Here is a 13,043-nt window from a genome sequence, read left to right as displayed (position 1 = left end):
GCCCTAAAACAGATCCCTGAGGCACTCCACTGGTGACTTCCTTTTCTTGGATATCGTACCCCCATACACAACTTGTTGATACCTATCAGATAGCCAGTCTCCAATCCAATGCACTAATCTAACATACAACCCCATCTGCTCTAGTTTGACTATCAACTTATTATGAGGTAATCTATCAAAAGCCTTTGCGAAATCCAAGTATATTACTGTGTATTCTTCTCCTCTGTCAAAGGATGTTGATCGCTTTTTTCTGTACATTTTCTGTATTATTAATTATATCTTTACTGATCCACTTGACCCATACTTGGTTTGTCTTTCTGACAATGGGCATGGAGAAGATGCTCCTCTCAAACACTTTCTGACCTCTTCTTACGAACTGCTGACATAGTTTCGTTGTAGCTTCTTTAGCATTGATACCGCTTGGATCTATTAAGTTTATTTTAATTCCATAAGTGTCTATACTTCGACAGATATATGGAATTATTACTTGTCTTACTCGTGCTTTCAGCAGAGATTGTTATTATTGTTATTCTAGTCTACAAGAGTTTTGAACGGTATCACTAGGTGGCATGTGTATCAAGTTTCTCTGCCTAAAAATTATCTTTCGCCGGCTAGCATCCGTAATTTTTATTTATTTTTTTTTTTTAAAACTCCGTGATCGTCAATCGTTGTTCATTTTATAATGCCGTATAAAAGACGTAAGTTGCTCATCTGCATGCTTTATTAGTTTACGAAATAATTAATTATCGTGATGGAAATATTCAGTGTTATGTTACCAGTAATCTCAAATGTTATTTAGAAACACCCGGAAGCCATTATAGTAATTTTAGGGGTGGAGGAGGGTATGCCTAAGATATGATTTTGTTTTTAACAGCTGAATCAGCTCGGTTCATTGTTATGACTGATGCTCTGATCGAAATTTTGTACTTCATGAAATAACTCCTGATAGTATATGGAGGACCACTAGTTCAGGAAAGAAATGATCAGATTATATAGGTATTTAACTTGGAATATGGGAATTGAACCTACATAGCTCACTTTCTTCGCTTATGTATACCTGTATTCTGGACAGACAGTTCTGACGAACGTTAGTTAAATTGGAGGAACAGACGTAACCTTTTTAAACGGTATTGCACTTGAGTATGTGAAAGTGACAGCATGCACATTTGCCTTCCATCAGAAGTCTCATGCAGGTGGCAGAGTTTTTCATCCAGGGACAGGCATAGCAGCCACATAGCTTTTAAAACTTTTGTCTGATTCCAGACTATAACAACATTCCGCTGCAATGCGTGGGTTACTGAAATTAAATTTATGAACAAGATGAATCAGTGTCACAAACAAATACACGCAAAATAAAACGAAATGGCATTGGGAAGGTAACAGTAAAAAATAAAATAAATCAAACTGAGATGGAACATAACACATGAAGCTGTTTAAATTGAATTATTCCTTTTAAAATGTATTAAACTGTATTATTGTTGGGTACCTTTAAATCACATAAGTTTCAGAAATTATTCTCCCCTTGCTGTTATATTTACAAATAATTTTATTTTAATGGTTATCCTGTACTCTGTTTTTTTACTAGTATAAGTTGTTTAATGGCAATAGCAATTGTATTGACTTGTAAAACTTTCAGTTTATTTGGTTATTCATTTGATTCTTGAACTGGGGAGAATTTTGGGCATGTTAACTAGGAAGCATGATATCACAAATGCTGTGGCATCTCATGAATCAGTTTTATTATTCATATTTAATAAAGAATATTACTGATCCTTTTCTTCAATGCTTTTTCAACCAAATGTAAAACTGAATTTAAATTGTATTGAAAATCAGTACTGTTAATGTACTTATGAAATAGTCTGGCCAAAAACTGCAGTAAAATAGTACGTAAAAGATAAAGGTTTGTTCAGATTTCTCTAATTACACTGACATTAACCTAAATTGAAATAAAGTTTGGCAGAGATCTGAAGAGTATTTCAAAAATATAAGCCTCACTAACCAAGTACTAATATTCAAAGAAATGGTACTACTTGAACTTAGGTTGAGAAATTTTCTTAAATCATTTATAGTTTTTGTTGTTGTTGCTGCTGCATGATTTCATTGCCATTTTGTGCACTTACTGTGAATTATTTGTTGTTTTAGAAAAGATGCTTTGTATAGCAACAAAAAAAAGTGATGGAGGAATTAATTGATGTTCTTGTCAGCAGAGCAGTATGAATGAGTTTCTAATCATTCATACTGTGAAGCGAGCAGTTTGTGGTATTGCATTAGGTAATTTGTCTTGATTATGTAAGCAAGAGTTAGAGGAGAAGACTGATACCAAGAGGTCTACCTTATTTTGTTGATTGTACTATTACAACGTGAAATAGGTGGAAACAAGGGCAGAAGTTACACCCGACAGACTTAACAAGGGACCAGAAAGCTCAACTACTAGTTGAGCCACGAGTAAGCTTATTGCATTTGTTCCTTATTGTTCAATTCGTTCTTGATCTTCTTACACTTGCTTTTTGGGTTATGTTGTAGCTAAGTGTAAAGCTGGAGTTCTTGATTTGTGCCATGAAATATATACTGTATTTTTATCATGGCTACAACTGCACATTGTTTAGAGAACTATGGTTTGTAAAGAGGTAGGGTTTGCAGCAGTGAGAAATGAAGGCCCTCATTCCAGTAACAATTATATCAATTTTTTAGTCAGAGCATGTGTTTGGATCTAAGGAGCAGAAAAGAATAATATGATGTTGGAAAAGAGGTGTAGAAATCCAAGATGTCACCCCTTGCCATATGGTATGGAGGTGAGATTAGTTGAGAGGATCTTATTAAAGCACACTGAGCTTCTTGACTGCATATTTGGTCATTTGCATGGGTGGCGTATGGAGAGGGAAAAACGTGCATAATCAAAACGGATGGAGTATTTATCTTCAGATTTAACTGTTGACAAAGCAACATGGATAAGATTTTGGTTGGCATTGCAGAGAGGATATCAAACATCTGCTTTGTCAGAAGAGCTAATTTAAAAAAGTTTTAGTGTGTTAGAAGAATGATGAGGGTAATTTAATATTTTGGTTGGGTTAACTATTTGTGTTAAATCATGACTATTATTAGCAGTAGTAAATCTTTTGCTTTCCATTCTCATTTGATCTGTGGAATGAGAGAAGGGGGAGCCAATTCATGTTATGAATGTTAGTATTCTAAGAAGATAATATTACAATTTGGGTAATTAAATTACATCCATTTTTAGAGAACATTTAAGTGGTCTGAAAGGGGAGCATGGTTATCTGATAAAGTTAAGTGATAACGGCATCAAGTGAGTTAAGCAAATCTTTAGCCAAAGCAGATTGAAAAGTTGATTCCAGGTTTGATAGCCTTTAGTATGAAATGTTTTATTTGACAGAAGCATGCCTTCTTTGTTTTGCATAACACATCGTGCAGGATGTAGGGATGTACCAGTCGTGGAAGACCGTTTTGGGTTCGGTTAGGAATAGCAGATTGAGTTTTGATGTCTGTAAGTGGTGATGAATGCAATTCATTTTTGTTATTATGCTCCAGATGTTGGTGAAATTGACGTAGACAGGTTTATTGGATGAAGCTGTGTGTCATTTTGGCTTTTTTTTTTTTAGATATAATTTTATTTTTTTGTATTTTTCATCTTTTCCGTAAGAGACTTTTTGCATCTACATTTACACTAATATTTGTATGGTTATCTTTTATAGTAAAGTCAGCACAGGAAACTTAGAGCAGTGGCATGTAGCAGAGGTGAGGAACTGATGCATATACCTTTCATGCAGGGATGCCCATACTTCAAGTGTTTGTGGGCTTGATAGTGACCCTTCCATTCTGCTATTTTCAGAATCCCTTCATACATGAACCTGGCAGAGTAAGCATCAACAGCAGGATTATTTTATAGCTAATTAGGAAGCCTCTAACAGACATATTGCCATTGGGTCTAGTCCTATATGCTATCTTAGTGACTAGCATGTGGAAACTGCTTTATGGCAGCATACTCCTATGTGCTGGTTTCATAATTCATTAATAATAGTATGTTCAGTATTTTCAGCAAGCTGCCACCCAAAATGCATGTGAAAGATATGCATAGGGGTGGCTAGCTAGTGCCCTGTGTCTGTGGAACAGGTCATATGATGGAGAAGTGGAGAGTTTACTTGATCTGGAGATACTATATATTGCTCATAATTGTATTAATGGCCACATTGCCTAGTGGGGCCATTGCTCTGCTTATTATGCATAAACAGGAAAGTGAGAAATATGTTTCTTTCATCATCAGTCTATTATGTTTCTGTTCTGATTTTACTTTTCTGATGTCAAACCATTTATAGCTTCTGTTGTGCAAGTGAACCCCACCTTCTAGTGGTATAGTCTCATCATCATCATCAAATTTCTGATATGCACCCATCAGAATAATTTCTTTCTTATTCCATATACAATGATTTAGTTGATTTTCCAGCTCTGCTTGTTTTGTTTATTTCCTTATTATTTATTTCCTGTAGTGTTTTTACTTTTTTTTTTTTTTTTTTTTTGTAGGCTACCCATTTCAGCTGCAGCTGATGTTTTAAGTGACTCTGCCTATTTTCATGCTACATGTTTTATAGGACTTACCCAATTTAATTAAGAAATACTGCAGACGTCTAGTTGGCTTATTTAAGAGTACAGCAGATTAAAATCTGTAGTTTTGATATCAGACCTAATGCCAATTTCCTTCATAATGTGATCCATATAGATTGATCATCAACAGTGGATATAATGTGCATCCATGTGTCACACTTGATTTAACATCAAACTATCCTCCTCTATCTCATTCATACCTAGCTGCTGAGATCTCAAATGTCAGTTATTGACAGGACATATTGCTCACCATGTTGCCTCTACACCATACAGGTGTGCAGCTTTTTCTTGGTACCTTGTCATATGCCTCTACCAGGTCTATAAACCTAAGGTATGCTTAAGGATCAAAGCTGTATAACTGGGAGGAGACCTCATTGTTGCCTTTTAAGGAATGCAGAGAACCGACTGAGGCTCTAACCTAATGTCCAATCTTCACCTTCTTGTGGTGCACATTACCTGGATACTGAATAAATGAGGATAGGCTGACAATTTGGGATTTAGCCGACCAAATTGTATTCTTATTGGCTTAAACATAATGTAAAATGTGATGGTACAACATGATAGAATTTCATGTCTGGTTCGAGAAGGTCCCAATTGTTTTTGTTAGGGAACCATGGGAGACAGAGAAAAGTCAGCTAATGAAACAAATCCCATAACATGTCTCAACTCAACATCAACATAGTTCAAGATTGGTACTATCAATATAAGAGGCATCAATGGAAAAGAAATGGAACTAGCAGGAGAATTGGATAAGTACCAGATTGACATAATAGGTGTGACTGAAACAAACAAAAATAGGTGATATTTTTCTAAGCGACAAATACAAAATGTTGTATTCAGGCAATAACAGTAAAGGAAAAGAGGGGTAACTATGGTATTCAATGCTAAATATGAGAATAATCTTGAATGGTAGGCAGTAGCAAGTAGAGTGAGGTGGGCAGACATCAGAATAGGGAACTGGAAAATAAGACTTATTTATGGTCCCACTGAAGGTGCAACCAAAGAAGAAATGTAGGAATTTTTGGAGCATTAGAGAAGGCAGCTGGCTCAATGAAAAAGGAAAAGTTGTTCCTTGTTGGAGATATAAACAGCACAGTAGAAAATGGAGGAATTTTTGGAAGGATTAGAGAAGGCAGTTGGCTCAATGAAAAAGGAAAAGTTGTTCCTTATTGGAGATATAAACAGCAGAGTCGGAAATGATTATTAATCATATAGAAATGTTTGGGAAAAATTAAGAGAAAAGTGCAAAATTAATAATAATGGTAAATGCCTGCTGGATAATCCATATCCTGAACAGAAGTTAAGGACATGGAATAGTTATTACTAACACCATATTCCATCAGTACAGTAACGAGGGTATGAAGCATCTGTGCCAAGTGTCTAAGTTGTGCCCCCAACCCAAAAATTTTGAAAAATTTAAATGTAACAAGTTAAATTTTGCTAAATGCAATGTGTTAAATACTTACTATTAACCCCATCAAAATGAGTTGCAGTGTGTTGCAGAATTTGTGTGTCTAAAGCGGCATATTGCAGAAATTTAAAAATACGATATAAAAAAGCAACTTTTATATCTATTTATTTATTTTTTACGTTTTGCGCCCCAAACCTATTTGGTCCAAGGCAGACTCCTCTTTTGCCACGCCCTTGGTACGGCACTGTATTATTCCAACATAAAAATGTGCACAAATTCACATGAATGGTAGTTGCAAGAAAGAAAAAAAGTCTCATTAACTATGTTATAGTTGATAGCAATGTTTTCCTACTGATTCAGGACACAAGCATATATACAGAGGATTTGAAATAGGAATTGATCACTGTTTAGTTGTGAGCAGGAAAAAATTGAATTTCATATTGCAAAGAAAAGCATGTAAGAAAGCTTTAAAACAAATCAAGGTTGAGCAGCTTTCAGAGATGAACTGTAGATTCACATACACAAGCATCATTGAAGAAAAAATGAAAGATTTTGAAAACAAGAACCAAACTTTGGAGATTCAGTGACATATCCTAAGAAAACATTGATCATTTCAGCCAGAGAGGCATTTGGTGAGGTTGTCTGCAAGGATGGAAAAATCACTCATGATGGACTCAGGAAGTTAAAGAGGTAGCCAAGAAAAAGAAAAAAGCATATCAAAAGTTGCTGGCAAATAAGTTAGCTTGTGCTCCGAGAGCATACAGAGAAAAATGCAACAAATTGAGCCACTGTGTAAAACTAGCTAAAATGTCATGGGAAGAGTTTGGTATGAACATAGAAAATAAATATCAGGAAGGTGGCAAATATTTTAGAGGCTATTGAAAAAAAGCTTAGAAACGGAGAAAAAAGTATTGTAAAAGGAATCAGATGATAAAACCGACATGAAAACTAATGAATAAATTAAAAATGCCAAGAAATTATATTCTTGGTTTCATCCTTTATTCAAATGTAAACAAAGTTTGTGCTTGAAGTAATTTCACGACTGGGCTACTTGTATATACTATAGAGTCTAATGACTTGCACATCAGTTGCCTTAGTATCCCATAATGCAATGCATATATCCTTACAGAATGTATAATACTGTGCATTATGGTAAGGGCCCCTACCCAAACTGCTTTCAACTTTTATTGAGGTCTCATCACTAAGATCCAGACCTAAAAGTAACGTAATGTTGAAGTAATGCAGAAGTCATATTTCCATATACAAGTACTCAAAAGATGTCACAACTTATTACTAAAATACTCTGGATTAGAGATAGATATTGGAGGTTTTTTCACTGGGTTATACTAGAAATGAAAGAAGCCAAGAAATTATATTATATTCTGGGTTTCAATCTTTATCCAGGTGTGTGCAAATATTGTTTGCATACACCAATTTTATCCAAATGTAAACGAACATTATTTGCTCACGTTTGGATAAAATAATAATTTCAAGAAAAATGAAGATAAAGATATTCTAGATGTGTGGAATAATTACTTTGAAAGACTGCTAAATGAAACTAGCAGTGTCACACAGTGGTAAAAAAATTCAAAATAGGAATGCAGGCAGGAATTCATATCCATACTTGAACTATTGTAAAATGTATACACGTTTACACAAGAATATTATTTAATTTGCCAAATATTTGAGTCTGAATATTACAGACCATTTTCAGTGACTACATAGGAAAACAAAAAAAAAAAAAACAAGGTGAAATATGAACAATTGATCATTCACACATAGGACGAGCCGTGTGATGTCATATCACTATGTATTAAAAGAGTAAACATTTTTTATCAGAGGCATGATTAAATTAAAGATATTAAATTCAGAAATTCATGTAATAATCTTAAATAACATTAGACTGATATAGGGGGGAAAAAATAAATAAAAAAAATGGGTTATCCTGATTAAACTTTCCCAAATTTTTGATACAGATATACAGTCATATACGATTCAAGTTAGGACGTTGATGTAAGACCTCACACTTTATTTAAATAAACGTTCAAATTTATAGCGACATCTGTGTTCCGTGCTGAGCTAATCCAGATTTCTCGGGTTTGTTGTGGTGAATGGATGATTGATGCTCTTGAATTCTCTTTTCTATAGCGTGTCCAGTTTGTCCAAAGTAGGAAAGATTACAGTTACACGGAACTTGATACACACCAGGTAGAGACATAGTTGAGCATTTATCTTTAGAAGAAGGAAAATGAGTGGATAATTTGTTAATAGGTGTATAAGTAGCTGTTAAATCATATTTCATCAGAATTCTTGAAATTTGTTCTGAAATCCCAGAAATGTAAGGAATTGGAACTCGACGTATTAAATCTTTGCTGTTTTGTGTTGGATTGTAAGAATCGAAAAGATGTTGTGTACTCTTTTTGGAGAAGCCATTTAGTTTCATGTGATGTTTGATAGTCGAAAGTTCTTTCTGTAATAAATGAGAAGTTGAGCAGTTAGTTTTGACTCATCGGATTAAACATTTTATGATTCCTGTTTTTTGACAAAGTTGATGGGCAGATTCTTTGAGAATATAACGACCTGTGAAAGTTGGTTTTCTGTAAACTTTTGTTGTAAGAATATCCGAAGGTGAACATATGAGGAGGAAGTTTAAAAATGATAACTCGTCTTTTTCAATCTCCATGGTAAACTTTATACGAGGATGTAAGTAATTGATACTGCTTAAAAAGGAAGGTGAGGAGTCTCTGTTATGAGGCCATACAGCAAAGATGTAGTCTATATATCTAACCCAAAAGGATGGATGAGGGAAATATAGATGAGAACAGGACTTCTTTTAGATGTTCCAAATAAAAGTTGGCTGGAGCAGGAGAGAGTGCACTTCCCATGGCTGTTCCTTCCACTTCATTGTAAAATTTGTTTTGACATAAGAAATATCCAGAGTGCATTACAAAATCAAATAACTTTATAATGTCTTGTGGGAAGATGTCAGCAAGTAATTCTAAAGAATTATCTTATGTCAAAACAAATTTTACAACCAAGTGGAAGGAACAGCCATGGGAAATCCACTCTCTCCTGCTCTAGCCAACTTTTATTTGGAACATCTAGAAGAAGTCCTGTTCTCATCTATATTCCCTCAACCATTCTTTTGGGTTAAAAATATAGACTACATCTTTGCTGTATTGCCTCATAACAGACTCCTTACCTTCCTTTTTAAGCAGTATCAATTATTATTATTATTGTTGTTGTTCTGGGCAACTCAAAGGAGTCGACAGACTCATCGAGGGAGGCCATAACATCATGTCAAGAACAACTATTCTAACATTCACACAGTATCTATCATACCTTGCCTTGAACTCATTCACTACTCTCCAAGTAAAAAACCTAGCTCTAACACCCTTGTCAACCACACTCTTGCCCAGCTTCCATTCATAGCCCCTAGTCTTCCCACCACCAGTCATATTTTCAAAAATATCTTCTGGATCAATCTTATAGAAACCCTTCAGTAATTTGAATGTCTCAATCATACCACCCCTCCTTCGCCTATCGACCAATTTCTGCAACCCACAAATCTTCAACCTATTCTCATAAGGTTCATTCCACAGACCTGCTATCATCTTGGTCACTCGTCTCTGGATCCTCTCCACTTCCTCCCCATCACGAAGAAACCCTGGTGCCCATAACTGGGCACAGTAGTCCAGATGGGGTCTTATCAAGGCTCGATACAGAGGAACAACAACTTGTTTGTCTCTGCATGTTAAAGTATTTTTCAGAAGCCAAGTGATTTGGTGAGCTGTTTTAGTCACTTTTGCAATGTGCCCCCTAAACTCCAATTCCCTATCCACCAACACTCCCAAATCCCTGGCCTCATCAATTTCCTGGAGTACGGTTCCACCAATGCGATATACTGCTGCTATTCTTTTCACCCCAAAGTGCATAAACTTACACTTTGGCACATTAAATTGACATCCATTTTTCCTAGCCCAGTCCTCCAAACTATCCAAATCATCGTGTAAAATTTTGATATCCTGTGCACTCACAATTGCACTCACCCAACTTTGCATCATCAGCAAACAAGTGAACACTTCCTCTCAAATCCTTTCCTATATCATTGATGAACAAATTGAAAAGCAGTGGTCCAAGAACAGAGCCCTGTGGCACTCCACTAGTCACAAGCCGTCTTTTAGACTCCACTCCTGAATAAACGACTCTCTGGTATCTCTCCTTCAACCACCCTCCTATCCATCTCACCAACCCTGTATCTATCCCCATCTGCTTCAGTTTACTGATTAGGGTTCTATGTGGTATCCTATCATAAGCCTTGGCAAGGTCCAGTAATGGCTAGTGACGGCTGAACTGGATAGGGGTAAACCCATTACCCCTATCCAGTTCAGCCGTCACTGTGTTATAAAATGTGAGCAAGTTACTGGGCATGATCTACCCTTCACAAAACCATGTTGCCCCCCATACAATATCCCATTTTCATCTATCCAATCCTGTATTCTTTTCTTGACTAATTTCTCTAAGACCTTGACAATGATTCCTGATATGCTAATCGGTCGGTAATTTACAACAGCAGTGTTGGAACCACCTTTATGCAGTGGAACTATTTTCCCCTCTTTCCACTCCCTCGGGACTAACCCAGACCCGAGACTCAAATTAAACAAAATGGTCAAGGGTACTGACAATTCTTTAGCTGCTTCTCGTACAACACGAGCTGGTATACCATCCAATCCCACAGATGTATTGACATTGAGGTTATGCAATAGACTACTCACCTCCACTTCATTCACCACAATACCCGTATAATCTACTGGTTCATTCGTTTCTGCAATGTCACTGCCTGGATGATATATTCTTGCAAAGTGCTCACTCAGTAACTCAACTATATCAACTGATTCAGTTACCTCCCTACCATCGGCATTCTTTAAAATCATTCTGCCATGTACATTTTTCCTTTTACTTGCTACATATCTAAAAAACTGTTTAGGATTCTCTTTAGCCTGCATGGCCAATGTTCTTTCGTAATCCTTTTTTTGCTTTTCTTACCACACTCGTTACCCTTCTGGCCTGCGCCTTATACCGTTCGTGTGCCTGCCGGTCACCTTTCTCCTCAAATTCCCTCCATAGTTGTTTCTTTTTTTGCAGCTCAAGCTTAATGGTGTTATTCATCCATTTAACCCCTACTTGATTTATTATTCGGACTCTAGGTATGCAGTCAGCCATTGCTTCATGCAAACACTTCTTAACTACCTCCCATGCACTATCGACTTCTAGTCCTTGCAGTTGTACATGCCATGGCACTGAACCAATCAAACTCCTAAGCTTGTCATACTTTCCAGCCCGATAATTCCACATGTACCCTGTCTTAATTGAAAATTCTACACCTTTAGCCACCTCCCAAGTCAAGACCCTATGATCACTCACCAATTGGTGGCAATGTGGTCATATTTGTTACAGCCAAATCCTCAGATGTAGTTACTAGGTCAAGCACTCTCTGACCCCTAGTATTTTCCATTACATGCTGTCGCAGATAGTTATCCCTTAATAACCACATAAAATCCAATTCCTTCCTCCCGTGTGTCCTCTCCTCACTCCAATCAATGCGACCATAGTTGAAATCTCCCATAATAATCACCCACCTTCCACTCATTTCTTCTATTTGCTTGTGCATACTGTCACCACCATCTTTTCCATCACCTGGTCTATAGCAGCACCCAATTGTATATTTAGTTCTGCTAGCCACAATCTCACACCAAATGGCCTCAAATGTGCTCTTTTCTTTATCCTGCAATTCAACTTCTATTCTCCTTGGCTGCAGCTCATCAGCTATCATCAACAATACTCCTCCCCCCATTTTATTCTCCCTGTCATTCCTGAACACACTATACCCATCACATTCAATCCCACTAGCTATATCATCTACAGTCAGCCATGTTTCACTAATACCAATAACCTGTGGTCTGGAAGTGCCAACCATGGCCAAAAACTCTTCCTTCTTGTTCCTAATACTCCTAGTATTAGTGTACATGAATTTAAGACCCCCATTTGCCCCAGCCCTACCTTGATGCCTTATATTAGCTATCCCACTCTGGTTTGTTGTCCTTATTTGCTCTAGCATATTATATTCATTTATACATTCAACTGCCTCCCTAAGGACTGTATATCTACTCTCCCCCCCTTAACAAATCTAGTTTCCCTGAATTTGCACATCCACTACATTCAGCAACATTTTCTCAAGTCTTCTTATACCGTAACCATTCAAACGCAAACCATCCATCTTATATAGATCCTTTCGCCCATCAAACTCACTCCACACGTCCACAAATTCCACACCACTCGTCATACATAACCCACGCATAAAGTCATTCGCAATTATGGCCCTCCTTTTAAGTATTTCATTGTCATACCGTGGCAAAAGACTAATCATTCTAACTCTCTCACTCTTTTCTTTTGCTACCTCAAACAATTCATTCAGGTCTTCTATCATTTCCATTTTATCTCCTTTCAAATCATTCGTACCTGCCACAACAATCATTTCTTTCACCCTTTCCTTTTGCTCTCTAATAGATTCAGTTACATCCTTTATGGTCGCACTAGGTTGGTGCGACCATAAAGGATGTAACTAAAATATCACACTCACGATCCGAAATACTCTTCAATTTCTCATTCTCCCTACATTTTCTACACACATTCACTCCTTTATTATCATATAACCACACTCCAACTACACTCCACAAAGCGTACATTTCGCAGCTAGTACACTGAATCATCTCTTTTATACTATCGTTCTTTGATAAAGATGGCGAACCATCATTACTGGCCGCCATTTTCCTTCGTACTGGAGCCATACTTACTTGCAACGTATTTTATCAAATTATAAATTATAACACACCAAAAACACACAAAAAGATGCACTAAGAGACGCAAGGCAAACAAAACTACGCAATATTAAATAAATTTATCAACGATAACTGAAAATAATACTTATCTTATCCGGAGCTTTCACGAACACCAC

General features: G+C 36.5%; 1 protein-coding gene across 1 annotated transcript in view; it reads left to right on the top strand.

Annotated features, from left to right (window-relative positions):
• The first annotated feature begins 577 nt into the window (after positions 1-577).
• The window catches only part of flr (actin-interacting protein 1 flr), a 219,278-nt gene continuing 206,812 nt past the window's right edge, over positions 578-13,043 (top strand). Inside the window, exon 1 of the mRNA XM_090414883.1 lies at positions 578-698. Coding sequence (XP_090271009.1) covers positions 683-698 — 16 coding nt within the window. The 5' untranslated portion in view covers positions 578-682. The remainder of the gene's footprint in view (positions 699-13,043) is intronic.

The sequence above is a fragment of the Typopeltis vanoorti genome, chromosome 26, assembly GCF_054136105.1.
Source record: "Typopeltis vanoorti isolate ZY-2024b chromosome 26, IOZ_Tvanoo_1.0, whole genome shotgun sequence".
Classification (NCBI taxonomy): domain Eukaryota; kingdom Metazoa; phylum Arthropoda; class Arachnida; order Uropygi; family Thelyphonidae; genus Typopeltis; species Typopeltis vanoorti.
The sequence above is the reverse complement of the archived record's forward strand: the minus strand, read 5'-3'. Positions and strand labels throughout refer to the sequence as shown.